Source organism: Apis florea, unplaced genomic scaffold, assembly GCF_048593485.1.
Source record: "Apis florea isolate Af1SG1 unplaced genomic scaffold, ASM4859348v1 contig_2350_pilon, whole genome shotgun sequence".
Classification (NCBI taxonomy): domain Eukaryota; kingdom Metazoa; phylum Arthropoda; class Insecta; order Hymenoptera; family Apidae; genus Apis; species Apis florea.
The window spans coordinates 6,549,511-6,573,908 of NW_028256565.1; the positions used below are offsets into that span (position 1 = coordinate 6,549,511).

Sequence of the window (24,398 nt, forward strand, 5' to 3'; positions counted from 1 at the left end):
ATCGGTTTTTTGAATGAGGTTTATCGAAAAATATTCAAAGAAATAACGTGGTTCGTAATTCTTGTAGATTAAATCGATTCACCGAAAGACTTTAAAAACATTCTACCCCATTAAAACTATTAAATTACTTAGTGTTTTTTTTAACTCCTTCCAATGAAACTTTTATACAAATTTAAATTTCGCTTATATCTACTTGAGCATTTAACGGGATAATATTCGCTTTTCGTTTAAATAATTTTATACTTCGTTCATTATAAACAAACTTTAATATATCTTAATGCTTTATTCACAACGCAATTGTTGTTTGTCTCGCGACCAACAACAATACCGATAAAACTGATTTATCACTCTATGAACCCATTCAAAATATCAATCATACAACCATTCTTCTATTATGCGAACAAACTATGAATATCTACGAATCGATCAATTTTCCATTTTAAACGATAATTCTACTTTTAACCAGAAAGGTAAAACTCGATGATGTTACCGGTTACCGGTCAGTGCTTACATTTCAATAGTAGATGAAACGGGTCATCGATCGACCAAATGACCCAAAACCATCCGTAATTACGAAGTCGTATTCAACGATCTTTTAAACGCTCGATTTCCTCTTGTATCACAACCATAGATCCCTATCCCTTCTAATCTTTTCTATAGTGTGATATTTCTTCTTTCCTCCTCTCTCTCTCTCTCTATTTCCTTATCTTTTTCTATTCAAGTCATAACGATGGATCTCTCCTAATCTCTCTTACCTTCTTCTTTTCCCTTCTCTTCTCTCTCTTTCTTATTTTCCTATTTTCTTTTTTCTTCTTCTTCTTTTTTTTTCTTTTCTTTGTTTTATTTAAGCAGTCAGATAGTCAGCGCGATACTCAACGGGAAGAACCTTGGGAAAAATTCATGTAGCTCGCACAGACACGTCCGGAATTCGATTCTAGAACGTATTGCTCCTTCCAACTTTACGGTACTCCCGCAGTATTGCCTGTAGACACGAAAAAGTGCGGTTGCAGCGGCTGTATCCGTAGGGAGGAGAACCGCCGGCGTACTAAGGAACAGAAAAAGAAAGAGAAGGGGAGGGAGGAGAGGGGGAGGGGATGTGTATGAGAGAGGCAATGGTAAAACTGTGAGTGAGCACACCCATCTTTCTTACCTTCCATTTTTCTCACCGAACGAAAGGATCCGGTGTAATTCTAGCGCGCACGTTGAAAATTAATGTTGTTCTGTGGACTGGTACGCACGGAATTCGATCCGGCAACGACCCGCTTCTTCACCTTTACGGTACTCGCGATATCCTGGGCTACACCGGCATGGAAATATGCAGTGAACCGCGCCCGTTTCACCGTGGCCGTTTCGCGACCGTCCATTGCTCTCGTTCAGTGGCCTGGGCTCATCCGTGTTAACGTTCAAACGAAACGGCGCTGTTCGACTAAGCGTAAACGTTCTTTCGAACGCGCTTCCTCTTTTCCTCTGCGCGTTACCGGCTGCGCTGGAAAGAAGAATCGAAAAACGTTTTAGAATTTTTCTTAGAGAGATTCGATTTTATGTTTAACTTGAATAAGAAAGGAAAGAAGAAGAAGAAGAAGAAGAAATTCTAAAGCAAGCCGGCGAAGATTTAGTGGCTTTACTCTAAATGCACGAGCTTGAACTCTTACGGTTTTATGTAACCTACCGAAAAATATGTAACACCTGCAGAGAGAGCGGTAAATATAAAGCTGGAACGAGGGCGCTTTGAAGCTCGTTGGAATTAAAAAGGCACTCTTGTGTATTTAGACGTTTTTTTTTTTTTTTTTTTTTTTTTGCCGTGTCAAAGCATGGTAATATTGAAATGCATGGAGGAACAGGTCTACTTTAATAAAAAAAAAGTAAAGGAGGAGACTGTCGTTTGTGATCAAACGATATTTAAATGGAAATTTAAAATTTAATTATCGTTTTTTGTTTTATCACAATATCTGATTATTGAATTAATACCGGTTAGAATTTTTAACTAGAATTTTATATTTTCTTTTAAATGATAAAATTTAAAAAATAATAAAATAAATATAGTTTTTAATATATTAACAATAAAATATTTGAAATAACTACATGAAAAAGAGAAGTTGTAGTTAAGTTTTTAACCTATTTTTAGTTTTCATTCTTATTTTAATTTATTTAAAAATAACAATAAAAATGATTAATTTTAAAAAATTGAAAAAATTAAATCTTTATAAGATCAATATATTAATAACATCTAAGAATTATGTTTGAGATAATTAATTATCACTAAGGGTTAAATGCTTCATCGGTTGGTAGCAATAAATAAATTGCTATTTATGATATGACCTACGCGTTTAGTCATAATTTAAATAATCAAGAATAATTTGTCATTTATAAGATAATATCGTAATTAGAAAAATAATTCTAATTCTTTGCATAACTAGATATAGTTCTTCGTTCAATAATCTATTGATAGAAGCTATTTTCATACAAAACGCCTGAATATCAATATTAATTTATAAAATCTTACCGTAACGGAAACTTTTAGCTGTTTACATAAATTATAAACCATAAACTTCCATGAAACTTATTCATAATCAATGTTCGATCAACCGGCAAGTTTACGTTGTATCTTCCACATCAAATTTATTTTATAACGTTCCAGAAGAAAGTGTATGTATGCTGTGTAGAGATAAATGTTATTAATTTAGAGAAGTAGGAGTGTACAAAGAAGAAAAGAAGAAAAGATTTGAGAAAGAAAAGGAGAGACTTTTCAAGTTGAACGCTGTTCCAACATTCCTAGGTAGCCCCAAGGCGTTAAACGGAGTACCGTCATTGCAAGGAAAGGCCCACTGACCGACATTCCCCTTTCCATTCTTCCTGATACTCCTTCGTCCGGATCTTGCCACGATACTAGCGTGTACATGGCGACGACCTGTAGCGAGTATCGTAACCGGAACCTCTGGAACCTTCGCCCTGAATTTCCGAGATAGCCATTCTCTCGAACACGAGGTCAAATTTTTCAATTGTTGCTAACAAGCCTTGAGAAAACTATAACTGGTATATCGATAACATTAATGGCTCTCGAATTTTTCTTATCTGTTATCAATATCCTTTCATTTCCTTTTATTTTTTAATTTAAACAATTCCAAAAGCATGTACGATGTTCCAAATAAATTTTTAATATACATATGTTTTCCATTTTTGAAACTTCTTTTGTGTTTTGATATTTAATAATAAAAACTCGATATAATAAAAAAATAAATGATATTAAATATTCAAGTTTTTGTTAAAATAACTTTCTTCTATTCGAATATTAAATTATTCGCATAAATTGTTTTAGAATGATAAAACATTGTGCCATATATATATTCATCATCAATACTGGTATAAGAATGAAAATTAAATAACTACAATAACATTTATATATTAATTAACATTAAATTAAACTGTATTGATAAGGATTATTTTACATTATTGAAAAAATATCTTATATTATTTGAATTATAAAATAGATTGATTTATATACTTTTTAAATCTTTGATTGGAACACAGTCGTTTCTTAGAAAACTTGTATACAGTTATAATGTTATGCGTCTTTTACGATCCATCCATAAAATTCAAGAGAATGGAGACCTACATTTTCATTAGCATCCTGTGAAACTCGAATAATGCAATTTTAATAAACGATCACTATTCTTAATGCTGTGCTTCGACTCATTATTTTTACAAGAGTAATAGCAAAGTCGCATTGCACAATAATGTATATAATAATGCATATATGTCACAGCAAATACAGTTTCCACTAAATCAAAAAAAATTCATAAATGCTTTATATTGTATATATATGCTATATCAATACTAGAAACGAAGAATTTTCAATACTTAATATATATAGGTAATAAATTCTCTGTAGTTTTCAATATAAATACTATTATTTTAATAAACTGTATAATTACATGGAACATAACTTGAGGAATACTTTGAAAAATAACATAGAATTTAATATCATTAGATTCGTGGAACTATGAAAGTTTTCTTATGAAACATCATCTGCTATGGCACATGTCTCATATTCTAACATGGTATATTAGTTATATGTTCTCCTCATTGGATACACAGTCAGAAGTTATTGCAGTGCAAAAGATCAACACAAGGAAATGGAATCGAATTCGTTTCGTTTCCTATTGATTATTCTAACAATAAGTATCTAAGTTATCAACGGATCTATGCATCTTTTGTAAAACGATCGATAAACAATTCCAATTTTCTGATATTATCTTACAAATAAATTATTTGTAATTATTTTAATTAGCGATAATAGTAATTGTTACTCGACCATACAACAAAATTTTATAATATTCTGTTCTTCCAGTCTTACTTTTTATATTTTTATATAACATATAAATAATATTAATATATTAATGTTAATAAGATGCTAATATATTTGTGTGAGAGATAGATTCAAGCAGTTAAGACAAACACAAAAGTGATATATAAAAGATAAAAATATTGATTAAAACTTAGTTATTAACAAATAACTTAAGTTAGATAAAATAAGACGGGAATAAAGTGCAATTTCATTCTAATTCTGTTTAATTTCATCTTTGTTTAATATAAACTTCAACAATCATTTAACTTAATAAATAAGCTATAACTTAATAATTAATTAATAAATAAATAACTTAAAATTAATCAATATTTTTATATACCAATTCTTGTGTTTGTTTTTTCTAGAATTGGCCTCTTCTAGAATTAATTCTTCAAAAATGTCGTACGAATATATTAACATCATATATATATATAGGTTAAGAAAATATATATGTTATATATATGTTCTTTGTGTGTATATGTTTGCATATCCCTAGGGAACATATATCAATTATCCATCTTATCAATATGACGCCAGAAACCTTGTCATTATCAGCATGCCGAAAGGGACAAATTTGCACGTATATACTGTGTTATGTTGCATCGTAGTTTCACGAATTACAATGAACTAATGACATCTGTATGCGTAGAACATTACATACAATACAAGTGTTTCAAGTGTTACGAATGTCCAGTAACACTATAATGACTCAAATTAGGATGAATTAACGATGGATATCGTCCAAATATCCGTGAAATTGAACATCAAATCGATGTAATTCATTGAGATGAGATTGTAATTAGATTGAAAATATTCACAAATAAAACAATAATGAATTTAGATTCATTGAATGATGAGATAAATTTGTTGCAGCAACTAATTAGAATCATATGTTATAACGTAATATAATATTCATACGAAGTTATTCATAAATTTCAACTTGATTGTTTTATTTATAACAATGTACTTTATATTTCTTTTTTCTTAAACAAATATCCCTTTCTTGTAAAAACAATAAAAATATATTAATATATTAATATATATATTATATATAATAATTAATATATAATAAATAAATTAATATATATATAATTATAAAAAATTGTTAAAATTATTAAATTTATATTTTTGATAAATCATTGATAATTAACACAATAAATATAAAATAAAGTTAAAAAAATCTTAATTGAATTATTCTTTAATTTTCATACGTACCATAATCATTTTCGATTGTCACAAATCAATTTATTTTACTTTTTACTGATACTGTTGTGTATTTATTCTTTCCTTAAAAAAACAATTAATTAAGAATGTTTTAATATAACTATTCAACATTTAAAAGTAATAAATAGCAAATTACATATAAATGAAAATTTAATTTTGACATATAAAAGGTTATAATATTTGAAATAAAATTAATTTAAAAAATAGAATTTTTAATAATTTATAATATATTCTTATAATAATTATTAATTGTTAATAAAAATTGAAATTAAAATTTTATTGTTCAATAACTTATTTTACGATGAATCATATATTGTTTTCTTTTTTGATGAAATATTTGTACATGATCATTTTGAATTTAATCATAAACTTAAATATAACGAGATTCATCGCTTTTTTATAATTATATATTATTATAATTTAATATTTTATATATTTTTTTTAATAATTTACAATTTATAATAAATATAATAATATAATAAAAATTAATTTAACTATTTATTATTTATTCTATTTTGTTTTATTTAATAAATAATATATTAAATTATAAGTAAAATTTTTATGTAGTCACCTATAAAATTTCGAAGTTGGTATCGTTTTCCAGTAAATAATACAACATATTATAAACTATATGTTTAAATTATTTCTTATCTATTTTAAATTTTTGAGATTTTCTTTTGCATTTTGAAAATATAAATTTATATATTAAATAATAATACTTAAATATAAATTTAAATATATCAAATTGTGCATATATTTTATATTACTATCCTAAAAGTTCTTTGTTAACATATAGAAACGCTTCTTAATCTTTTAATAATTTTAAAACTAAAATTAAGATGATATATTATGAAATTATATAAATTATTAGACATTATTATAGTATAAATCAAAAGCAATACTTAATTTAAAATCAATATAGAAAATTAAATGATCTTAAAATAAAAAGTAAATATTACAGAAATAGAAATATATTATAGAAATACCATTACAAAATTACAATTACAAAATTTTAATATTTAATTTATTACAAATACTTAAAAAAAACATTTATATCACATATTATTTCAATATTATCACAATAAGTTTCATTTAATTCTTTGATACAATGCATAGTCTTGATACAACATATTAAAATTTATGTACGAGTTGCGCAAAGCAATTATGCATTAACTGCCAGTGCGCATATGCTTCCACGTAGTGACAGGTACTGAGCAAACATAACCTATTCGACGTCCTTATAATCAAATATTAATTTCTTCATCATTTTTAAAATATAATTGCAAAAATTTGAATAAAAGGTGTCATAAAAATGGTATCTGTTTTGAATACGGTTGATACTGGTCATGAAGACATGATTCATGATGCCGAAATGGATTATTATGGTTTGAGGTTAGCAACTTGTTCTAGTGATAATTCGATTAAAATTTTTGACTTAAAAAACGGAACACAAAGTTTAGTAGCTGATCTTAAAGGTCATGTTGGACCTGTATGGCAGGTTACTTGGGCACATCCTAAGTTCGGAAATCTTTTAGCGTCCTGTAGTTATGATCGGTATGTTACAGTTTATTGAAATTTTTTAATAATTTAAAACAAAATAATTTATTTTGATGTATAATAATTTGTAATAAAAAAAATTATTAAATTTTTTAATTATTTTTATATGTCATTTTTTTTAATAGAAAAGTAATTATTTGGAAAGAATTAGGAGAATGGACCAAGATTTATGAGCACAATGGTCATGATTCCTCTGTTAATTCAGTAGCTTGGGCACCACATGAATTTGGCTTAATTTTAGCTTGTGGCAGCTCTGATGGTTCAGTATCTATACTTATTAATAATGGTGATACATGGGATACACAAAAAATTACAAATGCTCATTCAATTGGATGCAATGCTGTGAGTTGGTGTCCTGCTATTGAACCTAGTTTTGATGCTAGTGGAACACAAAGAAATGGACCAATAAAAAGATTAGCTACAGGAGGTTGTGATAATTTGGTAAAAATTTGGAAAGAAGAAGGTGACAGGTGGATTGAAGAAGACAAATTAGAAGCACACAGTGATTGGGTAATACATTTGCTATTAAATTTAGAAATCTAAATTAAAGAAAAATAGTAATTAAATATCTTGTTTCTTACAGGTAAGGGATGTTGCATGGGCTCCTGCAGTTGGACCATCCAAAGCAGCTTTGGCATCTTGTTCACAAGATCGTCGTGTAATTGTATGGACTTCTAATGATTATACTAGTTGGACACCAACTATCCTCAATGTTTTTGATGATGTCATTTGGAATGTTAGTTGGTCATTAACTGGAGGTATTTTAGCAGTTAGTGGTGGAGATAATAAAGTATCCCTTTGGCGTGAAAATACTGAAGGACAGTGGATTTGTATTTCTGAGACAAATAAAGGTCAAGGAAACCTTAATAACACAGATCAGCGTGCATTATAATATCTGAAAATAAAATGTAAGATAACATTTTTTATTAATAAGCATTGTAAATTAAAACAATTAATATTAATATCAATTTTATTCTTCTTCTTTGTATTCTTATTATATTTATCTTATTATACATAAAGAAATATAATTTTCACACCAAATTGAATTCCAGAATTTTACATCTATAATGAAGAAATTGTACATTTTTTTAACAATGCATCATTAAACGATGTATAAGTTATAAAAATATACATATTATATATTTGTTATTGATCAAAGTAGAAAATATTTTGCATATTTATACATATAAATAAATTATTGTACACAGAATTTGTTAAACAATTAATTTTGAGTATACAAGGATGCAGCAAAAACAATATCTCTTTTAATAACGGTAGAAGCTTCTTCCATTTTTTCCTTTAAAACAGGATCACCTATAGTAGTAGCTGCATTTTTTACATCTCGTAACGTTTCACTTAATTGTTGAATACATCGTACTATGATTCCTTCTTGTACATCGGTTTTTTCCATAATTTCGGCAAATGATTTCGCTTGTGCCCAATCATAAACTACCTCTACTAAACCAAAGTTTAGTGGTTGTAATGTTACTAATTGATAATGTTGTTCTAAAGCTTCTAATTCAGCATGTATTTCTTTTATTTCTTTACAACTCTACAATCAAATAATATTTAAATATTATAATAAATATATTATCTGAAACAATTTAAATATTTGTAAAAAGTTTGTACTAAGAAAGTATACCCTCTTTAATTCTGGTGTTAAATTTGGTTCAACATCAGTTCGTTGTTGAAATATTAAAGCAGACAACAATGCTGCTATTTCAGCTGGTTGGAGTACAGTTAATACATTTTTAAGAATGAGTTCTGTAATTAATAATTCGTTATTTCCCATTTGTAAAGCTACTCGACCTTTCAATGCAACTATAAAACACAGAATAAAAAATTATTTTAGATTGTTAAACAATATTAATAATTTTTATTTTATAGAACATACCTCTTTCATCATTATCTATATATCCTAAATCTTTAAGAAGTGCAACAGCATTTGTATATTCAGGATATAAACTTAATCCTTCATCACTAAGTTTTAATTGTAATTTATTTTTTTTGCTTTCCAATTCACTTCGTTCGTATACAATTTCAAATTGTTCTTCAAAATTCAATATTTCTCTACATTTCATATCATATACAGCTTTTTTTAAATCAAATAAATGTTGTAGTTTCCTATCAACATCATAATTCATTTTCATCTCCAGATATGGTCGTAATATAGAAGAATTATGAGAAGCATTAAGAGATAGAGTCATTAATTCTTGCATTGCTGTTTTATAAGTTTGACTAGGTTCTTCGTTTCTAAAAATAATTTAATTTTAATAAACTATAAACATTTTAAATGTGATTCAAGTTTTTATTACTTACTTAAATCTGGGTATTTGTCTTTTTTCCCAATTTGCCAAAACTAAATTATAATCTATTTTAATTTGACAATTTGTTATTTCTAATATATTCCATGCATCTATAGTCAATACTTCATCTGATGGAATTCCAATTGGTATAAATATTTCTTTTTTTGTTAAAGCAACAATATCGTACCATTTATCGGACTTATTAATTTTCTGATTTTTCCCTTCTGTTTCTTTGATAGACTTTGATATATCAGAATTTTTAAGAACTAATACTCTGTATTGTCTATTACCTTTATTTTGAACCGTGCTTAATAATAAAGCTAATTTATTATAATGACTTTCATATGATATAAGCAATATTCTTCCGGGTGTTAAACTTTTTACTGCTTTTTTTTGTGTCTCGTAAAAATAAGGTTTCAAATACTTAAGATACTCTAAATAATCAACAGCTACTCGATAAAAATCGGAAAGTTTCTTTTGTAAGTCGGTTAGAGGTGGCAATTTTGATAATTCATTTTCCACTTCTTGTAATTGCATTTTGTAATTATTTTGATTTATAACTACTGGTGATTCTTTAAAAGATCTTCGCATCATTGCTTCGACTGTCACCGATTCATTTAGCCTTCTTAGATTTAATACCATCGAATATGTTACTTTAAATTTCGATTCTAAATTCTGAGCTTGTCCACACATCATATTTTTTAATTCGTTAAAATGTGGTACAGATGTTCGACACATAACTATAACCATTCCAGTTGTATCGTGACCTCTACGACCAGCTCGACCAGCCATTTGTACATATTCAGAAGGATAAAGTATTCGGAAATTATTACCATCATATTTTTTTATAGAATCGAAAACTACAGTACGCGCTGGCATATTAACACCCATTGCAAATGTTTCTGTTGCAAACAATAACTGCAATAAAATAAAATCTTTTTAAATTTAAATAATTAATATAAATATTATAAAATTAAATAAAAAAATGATATATATTGAGAAACTGACTTTTACAACTCCAGTTTGGAAAAGCATTTCCACTATTTCTTTCAGAATAGGTAGTATACCACTATGATGGATACCAATTCCACTTTCTAATAATTCTTGCATCATAAGCACTTGTGGTAATTGTCTATCAGTACCTTTTAAATGTCGAATATTATTTTGAAAAAAAGCTCGAATAGTGTGCTTTTCAGTCTCAGTTGTAAGATCGACATTTCTTAATAATACAGCACTCATATCGCATCGTTTTCGTGATAACATAAACACAACGACAGGCAACATGTTCTAAAACAATAAATAATAGCTATAAATTTAAATAAATAATGAAAATTTAATCAAAATATTTATATAATAATTATACTTGTGTTTTTAAATGACTTATGAAAGCACTCCACAATACTTGTTCTTGTTTAGGAGTCATCTGTTGATGCATAGATAACTTTTTAACATCTTTAATATTTTTATTTACTTGATTTTTTGAATTTTTAGAATTTGTTGCTTTATACCATCTAAAATTATATTTATAAATATTATTACAAAATATATATATATAAAGTTAAAAAAAAAACTAAAGATTACCCATCTAATAAAAATTGACCACTTTCACCCAATACTAAAAATTTATCATCTTTAGTTTTACCATCAGTTCCAGTATATAAATAATGTTGAAGGGGTACAGGTCGTTTTAGAGTACTTATTACATATGTCTTTTTTTTTTTTGTACGACCAACCCAATCAGCAAATACTAGAGGATTTGGCACAGTTGCAGACAACATTACTATAGTAACTGTTTGTGGTAGAAGTATCACACTTTCTTCCCAAACATGACCACGCTAAAGTAATGTAAAATTTATATATCATATAAATTATTTTTAATATAAAGTTAGCAAAAATGTAGCATTGAAGTCCTATTTACTTCATCATTATTAATGTAATGCACTTCGTCAAATATAACAAATTCTAAATCCCTTAAAACTTCGGATGCGCAATATAACATAGATTGTAAAATTTCCGTGGTTATGATAAGACATGATGCATTTGGATTAATTTGTAAATCTCCTGTTAATAATCCTACACTTTCGAATTTTCTTTTAAGTTCGCGATATTTTTGATTTGAAAGTGCTTTTATAGGAGAGGTATAAATGACTCTAAAAAAAAAAAAATAAAATTAATACTATTAATTTACATAATTATGATTTGAAATATAATTCAATAAATATAAATTTTTACTTTGTCATATGTTTTTGACTTAATGCTATAGCATATTCTGCTACAGTTGTTTTTCCAGCAGATGTATGTGCAGCAACAAACACATTACAACCTTCTTCTAATTTAAGAATAGCTTGTTTTTGGAAAATATCTAATTCATATGGAAAGCTCATTGCTAATTCAGGAATTCGTTTTTCAAAATCAGTAAGTGGAACAGACACATCTAATTGTTCTGCCCATTCTGTTATAGTTTCCACACGTTTTTCCGAAATATTTAAAATAGGTATATCTGTTTCTTCTAATAATGAAGCAATTTCATCAAATGCTGATTCCGAAATATCTGAAGTTTTGGTTCTTGTTTCTTCTTTTATTTTTTTTGTTTCTAACTTCCAAAAATCAAGTTCATTTTGTTCTTCTTCTACAATAGCCATTAAATTGATCTTGTCTGCTGTATTTTCAATTTCATTTTTTTCTGATTTCAATGATTCTTGATCTTGTATTGTCTTTTCTTTTGGAGTATAATTATCACTTTTAAATTCTATACCTGCACTAAATCCTTTTGCTAATGTTCTTAAATTATTTTCAAAGTCAATTTCCTCCATTGATGAGTCTACTATCATTTCAGGTTCATCAAAACCACCCGGCCAAAATGGAATATTACTAGTATTTCCTAAACAAAGTTTTAATATTTTTCAATTTATTTTGAACATTAATTTTAAAAAATTAATTTAAAATATTCTATGATCTAAATTATATAAAACATTTTGTCAAAAAATACCTCTAATAATATCAGAAGGTGGACCTGGTGCACGTGTCATAGACATAGAATTTCTAGCAGTTTCACCTGCTGATTTCAAAGGTACTTCATGCATTTCTCCAAGTTTGCCAGTAACAGGATCTCTATTAAATTTTAATGTAGTACCAAGTGGTGCTATATCACAATTCAAAAGAGAAAGAATATCAGGTTTTCTTGGCCAATAACATTGTGCATTATCCAAATGATATATTGGAAGATTATCCAAACATTCTATATATTCCCTTAATTCAGTTCTAATATCAGGCCAAATAGGTGGCAATTCAAATTCTAACTGTGAAATAAATAATTGTTAAAATAAATTGTTATTATAAATTTCTTCATAATTAAATTAAAAAAATTTACCATTTGTTTATTTGTATTGTTTTTTACATCCATTTTTTTTAATTTTTATATTTACACCACATTAATGAAACAATCTATTTCATTAATTCTTTAATATATTGCACTTTATTAGAAAGAATAATACTAGAGAAAATCTAAATTTAATAATTAACCTAAAACACATAATATATGATAATATATGCTTATAATAAAATATAACATATAAAAAATAAATTCTAATAAACACTGCTTATAAATACCAAAAAATTATTAAAAAAAATTTGTTTTTTTGATTTATTTTAATTTCAATTATGAAATAACAAATTATATCACATTATTATATTAGCATACAATTTATTTTTAGTACATTTCAAAAATTATAAAATTATAAATTATTTATAATTTTAGCAATAAATATAAATAATATGAGGTTATGTTTACAAGCATGTTTATACTATAAAATAGGTATAAATATATGCAATATATTTCTTATTTTATATCATGGGGATTTTATTTGTAAAGATAGAATAAAAGATAAAAGATAGATAAAATATATGCATTGATCTGTTTATTCATTTTATATCCAGACTATAGTATTTTTAGTATTATTTTCAATATTATTTATTTAAATATAATTACAATTACAAATTATTGATGATTAAATTTATGAATAAAATAAATAAATTTTAAGTAATAAAAAGAAAATATATTTATGTATTTTTATATTGATATTTTTATATTTCAAATTTTGTAACTTTATTAGGGAAAAAATTTTACTATTGGCTATACATTTGAAAACTTAACGTTCTTGTATTACATTTCTGTATACATTATTTCTATATTTAAGGTATAATTGCAATATTTATAATAAATATGAAACGAAAAACGAATAATGTTATAAAGGAAATATTTTACAATGTTCAATTTAATAAAACTTGTCATCAAAGTAATATTAAAAAATTGACAAAATGTTATGAAGAAGTAAGTTTATAGGTTTTAAATCAAATTTTTTTCAAACAATTTATTATGATATTTATTTATATTATAAACAAAATTTCAATATAATTATTTTAATGTTGGATTATTAATTATTCTTTTTTATTTTAGAATAATATATCAGATTTTTGGGATTCTTTCATATCTTGTTTTAGAATTCCACTTACTATTCCACAACGACATTTACGAGTTGAAAATACTTTAGAATTTATTGCTAAATTTGCCGCTAGTTTATATTCATCTGCAAATGATGATGATGATGAATCTGAACAATCTTTATGTCCTTTTCTGATTAAGTTATTTGATTTTATTTTAACAAACCATTGTGCAAAAAATCCAGGAGTGAGATTTCGTATTTGTCATTTTTTAAATATGTTATTAAATTCTATGGGTGATCAAGCTTTTATAGATGATGTTCTTTGTGATAAAATTACTGTTTCTATGATGGATCGCTTATTGGATAAATCTACAAAAGTTAGAGCTCAAGCAATATTTGCTCTACATAGACTTCAAGATCCTACAGATGATCAATGTCCTGTTATAAAAATGTATATATTTCATGCAACCAAAGATCCAAAAGCTATGGTTCGCAGAGCAGCATTAATGAGTATGGCAAAAAATCAACATACTCTGCAAGTAGCATTGAGAAGGACCAGAGATGTGGATGAGATTGTTCGTAAAATGGCATATGATTTCATTAGTAAAGTAACAGTAAGATCTTTGACTATCACACAAAGAGATCAGTTGTTAAATGATGGTTTAAAAGATAGATCTGAAATAGTTAAAAACACTGTCCAAAATGTTTTATTACCTGCATGGTTAAGACATTATAATGGTGACTTTATTGGTTTAATAAGAGCTCTTGATGCTGAAATTGGTACAGATGTGTCTGTTTTAGCTTTAGATATTTTATTTAAGTAAGCATTTAATATATATATTATGTATGAAATATATATAATCATATATATTGATTTATTCTAATATTATATACTAATATCTATATCAGATACATTAGAATGAAAGTATATAAATAATTAATTTTTCACATAATATTTAATCTTTTTTTAATTAGGAATACTCCATTAAATACATTAATAGAACAATTACCAATAAATAAGGAAACCAAATTAATTCCAATAAATAAATTGACTAGTGAAACTGTATTATATTGGAAATGCTTAATAAAGCATTTGCAACATGAATCTTTTACAGAAGAATTGGAAGGAATTTTACCAGAATTATCAATATTTTGCAATTATATTTCTGATTTTCTTGCAACAATATCATCAAGAGAAAATGAAATGTGGATAAATCATATGCAAAAATTTATTCTATTACAATTATTTGAAATATCAACAACATTTGATTTATGTGATGAAGTTGGTAGAAAAAAATTAAATGAGTTAATTTGTAATACATTAATGAGCAATAATTGGACAGAAAAATTAATTGAATGCATAGTAACACATTTACAAAAAATCATACCTGATGTGAATAGTAGATTGGATATTTTAGCTAACATTATCAGTGAAATTAGATTACCTTTAAAAGAAACTATAACTACACAAGTTTCAGAAGAACAACAACATCAAATTAACTTACAGGTAAGTTCATATTATTCAAAATATTTAAATACATCAATATTAAATGCTAAAAAGAAATATAACAATTATACTATTTAATAAAAGTATTTTTTAGAGAGCAAAGCTTAAGATAAAGATGTTGGAATTGAAAGAAGAAGAATATCAAGCTATACAAGACAAACAATATTTAAAAGCAGATAGCTTAAAAAATGAAATAATCTCATTGACTAAGGAAATAGAAAAATTATCAGAACAGAATCACATAACAACTATAGTTAATGAAGAAATGAAGGAAAAAAGTGATTCTAAAACAATGATAAAATGTTTAACCATAATATGTACAATGATGCAATCTGTGACTACAATAACACCAACACTTAGAAGTCTTATGCAAATAGCACTTGACAGTTTAGATGTAAATATCTCTAATTTAAAATATAAATTTCATTAATTTTAAATATGTTAATTAAAAATTATGTTTTCAGCATCCAGATGATGCAGTACATATATTAGCAATAAAAGCAGTCTCTATTTGTTGTATATTGGATAAAGAATTAGCTAAACAACATATTATGATGTTATTCTTACAATTTTCTTTGGAACAAGAAAATCCAGATATTTGGATTGTTGCTTTGAAAGGAATTTTCGATCTCTTACTATTGCATGGTCTTGAGTATTTTGATATTTCAGAAAAAACAAATGAGATCTCACTTGATAAAACTGAAAAGTCTCGTACTAAATTATTTACAGATACTGATAAAGAAGTTTCTGTAATATCATTAGGCATATCAGAAGCAGAAAAAGGCAATTACTGTTTTATTAAAATCTTAGCAGGATTATTAGATAATGAAGTATGTATATTTTATATATATATATAAAAATTAATATGCTTATTAATTTTTAAAAAATAAATATTTTTAAAAACAGAATCAAGGATTAAGGACAATTGCTGCTGAAGGTCTTTGTAAGTTGTTACTTAATCGACGAATCAGTGGTTCAAGTTTATTATCACGATTAATAATTTTATGTTATAATCCTGTAAATGATAATGATTTTTATCTCCGACAATGTTTGACGGGTTTTTTCGATAATTTTATCACACTTGTTGATGCCCAAACATCATTAGAAGAAACATATTTACCAACTTTACAGATTTTATGTAATGCGCCAGAGATTAGTCCTTTACATGAAATTGATCCTTATGAAGTATCTAGATTTATAATAAATTTGACTAGAGTTAGAATTCGTAAATCTGATGCAGAAAATTATTGTGTACACAATAATCTTGTTTTTAATATGCTCGCAGAAGTGTTAAATCCATCCAGTAAAATTCATTGTGAAGTTCTTCTTAGATCTTTAAACGATTTGCATTTAGAATTGGATGATACATTGGAAAAAAATTTACAACAAGCCATTAAGAAAGTAACAAAAATGGTAAATATCGCATTTATAATTTACTAATAATAATATATTTTAAATTGTATATAAACTTGTTTGTATTTCTTTTTTAGGTAAAACAGGATAAGCGATTATTAAAATATATTGAACTTTTTAAAAAAAAGTTAAATACTCCTGACATTTGTGACAATGTATCAGAGAATGAAGATACTGAAGTTGATGAATGATCATTGATCAATTCAGAATATCTCATTTAATTTTTATGTCACTTTTAATTATTTGTGCAGATACAAAAAAATATTTGAGAAGAAAGTTATCACGTTTCATATATTAATCATTTTTTATTATATAATCAAAAATATGACGAAATGAAACATAATTAAGGCATTGTAAATATATATAAATTTTTTGATAAAAATCACGATTATTTTATTTTTATATTTTATTTTTCTTAAATTCTATTATTTCAATCACTAACTTTTCAATCATTTATAAAATTTTAATTCAATTATCTCAAAATTATGATATAATAATTATTGTATGTGTTTTAACTTCACATTTAAATACAAATATTGATTATTCCATTAAAAAAAAAAATATTCGCAAAATCTTGAAAAATATAATCTTAAGATGATCTGCATTACTTGATGCAGATCTATATTAATGTTTTCTCTGAAGTATATGTTATAAATATATTTTCTCTTCGAATATCTTTTTTTAAATAATTAAAAGTAACAGAATTAAGTGAAACCATATTATATTATTTTATTTTGTTACTTTTCAAGTATATAGAGTGAAGCATTTATATAAATAATTTATATATATATAAATAATTTCGTTACTTATGGTTTCATCATTAATTTAAAGAAATATAAAACTATATAATATATAAAACTAGAATATTTTTTTCAGATCATTTTTTAATAAAATTATAAATAATGAAGACATTTAAATTGACAATTTCATATATTATATTATATTTAAATATCTTATAAATTTATTAAATCCGTTTTTATAATTTTGCAAAAAATTTTAATTTCCCGGCATATTACTTTAAATATTTTATATAGATGGTAGACTAGTTTGTTTATACATATTAAGCGCAGACTAAATATAAAGTAGATTTATTTTCCAATGAATTTTTGTTATTACATATTATTATTTTCGTTATTCATATACAATCTTATCGATTTAGAATAAGATAATAGCGTCATAATCAAGGAATGTAAAAAAAATTTATTTAAAAAACTCAAAAAATGGCATTGATCTTTAATTTTTATTCTTTTCTTATTATTTTTTCTTTTTATCTATATATATTTTATCTATAATACTATATATATATAATATATATAATAGAAGTGACATTGATTTCATTGAATTTAAATAAAATTTATTTATATTTATATATGTTTTTTTATTTTAATATTTAATTGTTATACCACGTTTTGAGAAAATATTAGATTTTTTTACATTACAATACCGAAAATAAAGTGATTTATTTAAACCATGACTACAATGTCTCATAAGATGTAAAATCTATCTTGTATTTTATCTATGCTTTAAAAAAGCTTCTAATCAATCTTCCGAACTTTAACTCTATTTTATCATATAATTAATTTTAAAAGTATGGAGAAGTTTGAAAAGCCGCAGATAATTTGTCATATCGAGAAATCTGTAAATTATTCATTATTTGATGCAAAATGGATTCCGTGTAGTACGAAGTTTGTAGTTATGGGCTCGCGTCCTCGTGGTAGTGGTATTATACAAATTTATGAAGTTTCTAGTGGTGAATTAAATCTTATTAAAGATATTGAAAGATCACAACCAATAAAATGTGGAACTTTTAAAGCATCTAGTTTAAGAGACAGATATTTAGCAACTGGTGATTTCCAGGTATTCATTTATGATTTTCATAAAATATATAATATAAAACAAATAATATAATTCCATTCGAAAAAATAAAATTACATAAATAAGATTAATAATTCATTATTCCTACATACAGAAAACTTAAAGTTACCTTTATTAGGGTAAATTGAATATCTACAATTTAGAAGATCCCTCAATACCAATTTATACTGTTAATGCTCACAAAGAAATTATAAACAGTATTGATGGTATAGCTGGACAAAGTATTGGATGTGGTGCACCAGAAATAGTAACTGGCTCCAGAGATGGAGGAGTTAAAGTCTGGGATCCTAGATTGAAAGGTCGGCCAGTTGCTGTAATGGAACCTAAAGAAGGAGAAACTCGTAGAGATTGCTGGGCAGTTACATTTGGAAATTCATATAATTCTGAAGAAAGAATAGTAGCTGCAGGATATGATAATGGAGATATAAAAATGTTTGATTTAAAAGCAATGGCACTTTTATGGGAAAGTAATCTCAAAAATGGAGTTTGTAGTATTGAATTTGATAGAAAAGATATTCCAATGAATAAGTTAGTAGCTACTACATTAGAATCAAAGTTTTACTTATTTGATTTAAAGACTCAACATCCTAAAAAAGGATTTTCTTATCTAACTGAAAAGGTAAGATTAAAATAAAATATTTATGTGGTTAATGTAACTATATTACATATTACATTATATGTTTATATATATGTATATAAATAATATGTATATATATATATTGTTTTAGGCTCATAATTCAACAGTATGGTTAGTCAGACATTTACCACAAAATCGTGAAATATTTGTTACTTGTGGTGGAGGAGGAAATCTTTGTCTATGGAAATAGTAATTATAAATTTCATATTTATTTTTATCTTTAATTTTTATGGTTTTTTTCATTACTGAATTGTTTTAGTAATTATCCGGAAAAACGAAAAATAGTAGATAAAGATGGCATAGATCAAGGAGTTGTTGGCAATTTGACACTTTTACAAAATATTACAGTTTCATCACAACCTGTTAGTTCTTTAGACTGGAGTCCAGACAAACAAGGATTAGCTGTTTGTACTGCATTTGATCAGTGTTTAAGGGTGATTATTACTACGAAACTTAACACTTTTTAAGAAGATAAATTCATTTTAAAATATAATAAAAAAAAAGATATATTATTTATTTATTTTCATTATATATTATATATTGTGCTATTTATATTATTGAATGTAAATCTTTCATATTGTGTTGGAACAAAAATTCCATTGTAAATAAATATTAATTTAATTTAATTTAATTTAATTTCAAATGAATTGTTTGCTGACTAAGTTATCGACTGTGAAATATGTTACAAAATTTTATCACGATGGCGACACTTGTTTACACCTATTGATTTTTATCGCTGCTGGCTTAGTGTACGTATATTGCGCAATTTCGCAATTCGAACGGTCAGATAAAAGCGCATTATATGTTATTGGGCCAATCTATTTAGGATCAAACCCTTATTAAATGGCAGCCATCTTGTAATACAATGTGTTATGCAACATCAAACCGCCATATTGAAGATCGAGACCCACGCCAAGTGCACTTATGCCATATTGTTTGAGCTAGCCTCTGCCAGTTCGTATTCAGCCGTACAAGGTCAGGAATCCCGCGAGTTTAATTACATAAATTAGCTCTTGGCTGTTCCCCCTTTTGCGACGACGTGTCACCATTATACATTTTTTTTGTCTCTCCCTCTTATATTCACTGAAGCTGCACGCGTTCTAATTGGATCACATATTTAGTCTTGGCTCCGTTGTTCTCCAAAATGGCGTCTTTTTATACGAACAGTAGCAAAACGAAATTAAATTTTTTTTCATTATCGAATAATTTTTGTATTTCATAAATTTATTAGAAATATTTTATTATTAATGAAATTAATTTAAATTCAATAATTTAATTTGACTTCTAATTTTTATTTTTATATTATTATAAAAGGTGTTTCTGATTATAAATTAATCTAATTATTTTTGTTTTTGTTTTATAAAATTTAATAAATAATTAGCAATTATTTTAATTAATAGTTTTTTAATCTCAATAATTTTTATTATATATATGAAAAATAGGATAAATAGTAATTTCACAAATAAAAGATTATTTTTTACATGAAAAAATACCTTTATTATATAGTATAATTAATTTTAAAAATATTTTATTTATGTATCTAAGAATTGCAATGGCAGTGACAATGTTTAATAAAATATTTGTGAACTGGAAAGTGTGAAATGATCAACCAATTAAAAAACATCCTTCTCACATCAATATACTGTTCTAAATCAAATACATATACAATACATTTTTATGCATACATAAATCATTAATATTTTTTCAATCAGTTCAATTATCTTTATCTTATATTTAATATCTTCTCATGAAAAAAGAATATATTTAAAAAATATATTTTCTAAGTTATAATTGTAACAAATGTATATAGTTAGAACGCTAACTTTTTCATGAGTAAGTACATATGTTGGTCTATCTCGAAACCGTGTAGGTTGTTTGCATCACCCTGTAACCTCATCAACAATCCTCCAAAAGATACGTAGGCAGATCTGCAACAGAGGAAAAAACAGTAAATGTAAGTCATCACTTAGCATGAATCATCAAATTAACAATATGGATATATTTATTTAAAATACTAAATTTTTATCTGATTTTAATTTCCTAATCACCGAGAGAATACTGTAATTTCGGGGGGGGGGGGGATATATATATTTCGTGTAATAAGTAATTCAAGATAAATTTTAAAAATTATTTAAAATAAAATAAAATAAAATAATTAACTCTCAAAATTTTATACATTAATTTAATAATTACAAAGTATTGATTTATTTGCGTTTCCATTATTCGATGATCGATATTTAAAAACCTTTTCGATTATGGACGCGGACCCTACGATCGTCATAATTGCAGTGCCGATAGCGGTCGTATATACAATGTAGCCACACAACCAGCTAACAACACTGCCAACATGCCAATCGCAAAAAAAATTCTTCCAAGGAATCCATCCCTTTCGTCAAGCATTCTCTCCACATGCTGCTCCACGGTGAATTCGATGAATAGAAATACAGCTTCTTTCTGGTGCTAGATATATATATACATATATATCTATTATAAACTAAGCATCTGCTAATACGTCTTTAAATATTTTAATGATTATAACGAGATAAATGATGTAGATAATAATGAAAAGTGACAAAAAAATACATCAATTAAATATATAATTTTATAATGTAAAACAATAAAAGAGACGTAACAAATCCTAACCTTAACAATATTATTTAGTCATCATTTTATTCATCTTTATAGGTTTTAAATTTTTTAATATATTTTAATTATTTTAAATAAAGACTTTTTTCCATTGGAATGAAATCTCATGTTCATATATTTTTGATTAAGAATTTTCCAATAACAATAAATTCGATTTTTATATGCAAATTCAATTTTAATTATTATTATGATAATACTTTTTTGATATTTTGAAAAATGTATATAAAAATGTGATTATTTAAAAACCTTTTTTCAAAATTATTATTAATTATACAAGAAAATAGAAAAACATAATAAAATGATAATTTACCAATACACAATAATAAATAGATTATTTACGTTTTATCTTAAAAAAGTGATATATATCCGCAAGTGATTTGTAAATATTTAAACAAGAGGAAGCATATTTACACACATGTTTAGGAAGTTGCGCTGCTATCGATTGACCTTGCTCCCAAATTTCTGACCATCCACAGTAAGAGCTGATTATTTTTAACCAAAGTATTCTGAGTTTTGCCCCCACCTATTTGTTCTCTCCCTCTTCTCGTCACTACTCATTCAATTAAGTCCATCTCTATATTAAACTTCTCAGATATTGGCTAACTTATATATTCTCAAAGTGACATTGACAATGGAATATATTTTTCAATAATCATTCACAAATTATTATTTTTCAACAAGTATTCAATTTTATTGAGCAAGATATCAATTTATATCAATTTTTATAATATATTATTTTAAGTTCTTTTTTTAAGAATATGACTAAATCATCAAATATATAATATATATAAATATTAATTGCAATGAAAAAAAATGTTACGTTTCTTTAAATGTTTTACATTTTTACTTTTTAGATACATTTTTAACACCGTGCAACAAACATTAAGAGTACTAGTGAAAATTTAAATATGATAATTATACATGTATTTTGTACATGTATGTGTTTATATATAACTGCATTTTGAGACAGCATATGAAATATATTTTACGAATAAGATTCGTTTTTAATTTTAAAAAAGAAAAAAAAAGAAAAATAATTTAAAAAAAAATTTCTATCAATTCTGGAATAATTAATGAAAATAACATTTTGGGAAATGATATTTTTGAGAGGTGATGGAATGAAATGAAATGATGAAAAAGATGCAGCACAGCATATGATTTTTATTGTCATTATAATTACAATGAGCAGTGATAAAAAAACGATGACAATTCATGACAACAGTGGAAGTTACACATTTTAATTTATATAACAACAATATTTAAATTTTTCACAAAATCTTTTATATATATTCATATATATTATCCTTTGAACGAGATATTAAAATTTCTAAGATTTCCTAAGATTTAATTTAAAAAAAAATTATAATAAGAATATATTGTGAAAATTTAGATCCAAATCGTCATGAATGTCAAGTGACTTCATCTACAATGATGAAACCTTAAGTAGAAAATCCTATGTTCATTCATGTTCAGACAAGTCTCTTCTAAAACTTTCCTATAAGTAATAATCTATATATAATGTGAACAATAAATTAAAAACTACGTAAATTACATAAATAAATTGTAATTACATAAATATGATAAATATTATTTTTGAACGCGATTGATAATAAAAAATTTTCAAGTGGGAAACATGTCTTATGTAATGTAACAACACTAAAATGTATCAAATAAAAGGGCTAGAATGAAACGGGATGAACATATCGTATATATTGTGTTTGTGAAAACGATGTTCAAGAAATGGATACAAGTAATAATGAAAAAAAAATGAGAACAAAAAAAAAACAAGTCGACCGCGAGAAACAACTATCACTGACACTCTTATTTATACATCGATTCTTTTATTTAATTGTTCCAAGAACATGAGTTTGTTTACATTACACAGAATTATACAAAAAATAAAATACTAAGAAGCTATGCAACAAAAGAATCTTGTTGACTTTTCGTGAGAAGTTGATGAAATTCTTTTTCCGAGTAAACATGCCGGAAATTTATTGCGACACAAGCGCCACGGCGGTCAAAACAGGTTTCCCATATCTCATATGTATGTCTGTATTGCGTGTAGTTCATGGTATTGTGTCGCATGGACGTAATTATTGCGGAATCTGTACTCTAACCATGAACTCGACAATACCTATTGTGTTATTGATGCAAAAATATTTTTACCGTTCAGATTGATGGTATGTTTTTGATCTTCTTTATTTTTTTATTTTAGATATCAATTTCAATAAATTTAAATAAGAAATGCCGTAAGGTTTAAATTGCATACTTAAAGATTTTGTTCTTTTTTATTATAATAAAATTTTTTTTTGAAAGATTTATATATATATCTATAATTATGGAATATGTGCCTCATAGATAGGATTTCAAAAAATTATATAACAATATAATTTCTTTATATTTTTAGAAATTATTAGATTTATGAAATATTTATTAAAAATTTCAA

General features: G+C 25.6%; 5 protein-coding genes across 8 annotated transcripts in view; 3 read left to right on the plus strand and 2 right to left on the minus strand.

The window, feature by feature from the left end:
* Nucleotides 1-6,530: 6,530 nt before the first annotated feature.
* Nucleotides 6,531-8,167, plus strand: Sec13 (nuclear pore and COPII coat complex component secretory 13). Its single transcript, XM_003696177.4, has 3 exons — nt 6,531-7,123; nt 7,252-7,636; nt 7,710-8,167. Exons 1-3 carry the CDS (start codon nt 6,882-6,884, stop codon nt 8,016-8,018), a joined length of 936 nt encoding a protein of 311 aa, XP_003696225.1. The 5' UTR covers nt 6,531-6,881; the 3' UTR covers nt 8,019-8,167.
* tst (superkiller complex helicase subunit twister) lies at nt 8,079-13,579 on the minus strand. The gene is made up of 12 exons (XM_031918288.2): nt 13,042-13,579; nt 12,803-12,954; nt 12,422-12,731; nt 11,665-12,313; nt 11,351-11,582; nt 11,014-11,267; nt 10,796-10,943; nt 10,441-10,719; nt 9,446-10,350; nt 9,021-9,379; nt 8,769-8,947; nt 8,079-8,678 (listed from the first exon to the last, which is right to left on the minus strand). The coding sequence occupies exons 2-12, from the start codon at nt 12,833-12,835 to the stop codon at nt 8,349-8,351; spliced, it is 3,678 nt and encodes a 1,225-aa protein (XP_031774148.2). The 5' UTR covers nt 12,836-12,954; nt 13,042-13,579; the 3' UTR covers nt 8,079-8,348.
* Nucleotides 13,567-17,652, plus strand: Cap-G (Chromosome associated protein G). The gene is made up of 7 exons (XM_003696170.3): nt 13,567-13,762; nt 13,889-14,694; nt 14,850-15,381; nt 15,476-15,775; nt 15,846-16,211; nt 16,288-16,794; nt 16,872-17,652. The coding sequence occupies exons 1-7, from the start codon at nt 13,655-13,657 to the stop codon at nt 16,983-16,985; spliced, it is 2,733 nt and encodes a 910-aa protein (XP_003696218.2). The 5' UTR covers nt 13,567-13,654; the 3' UTR covers nt 16,986-17,652.
* A 208-nt stretch (nt 17,653-17,860) lies between these two features.
* Nucleotides 17,861-19,937, plus strand: Wdr92 (dynein axonemal assembly factor 10). The gene is made up of 4 exons (XM_003696176.4): nt 17,861-18,651; nt 18,788-19,288; nt 19,398-19,495; nt 19,566-19,937. The coding sequence occupies exons 1-4, from the start codon at nt 18,385-18,387 to the stop codon at nt 19,771-19,773; spliced, it is 1,074 nt and encodes a 357-aa protein (XP_003696224.1). The 5' UTR covers nt 17,861-18,384; the 3' UTR covers nt 19,774-19,937.
* A 992-nt stretch (nt 19,938-20,929) lies between these two features.
* Rpb8 (DNA-directed RNA polymerases I, II, and III subunit Rpb8) overlaps nt 20,930-24,398 on the minus strand; it is a 59,442-nt gene continuing 55,973 nt past the window's right edge. For all 4 annotated transcript variants that reach the window (XM_003696196.4, XM_086904902.1, XM_031918479.2 and 1 more), the window contains one exon: nt 20,930-21,234. In XM_003696196.4, the coding sequence (XP_003696244.1) occupies nt 21,117-21,234 (118 nt within the window). In that variant the 3' untranslated portion in view covers nt 20,930-21,116. The remainder of the gene's footprint in view (nt 21,235-24,398) is intronic.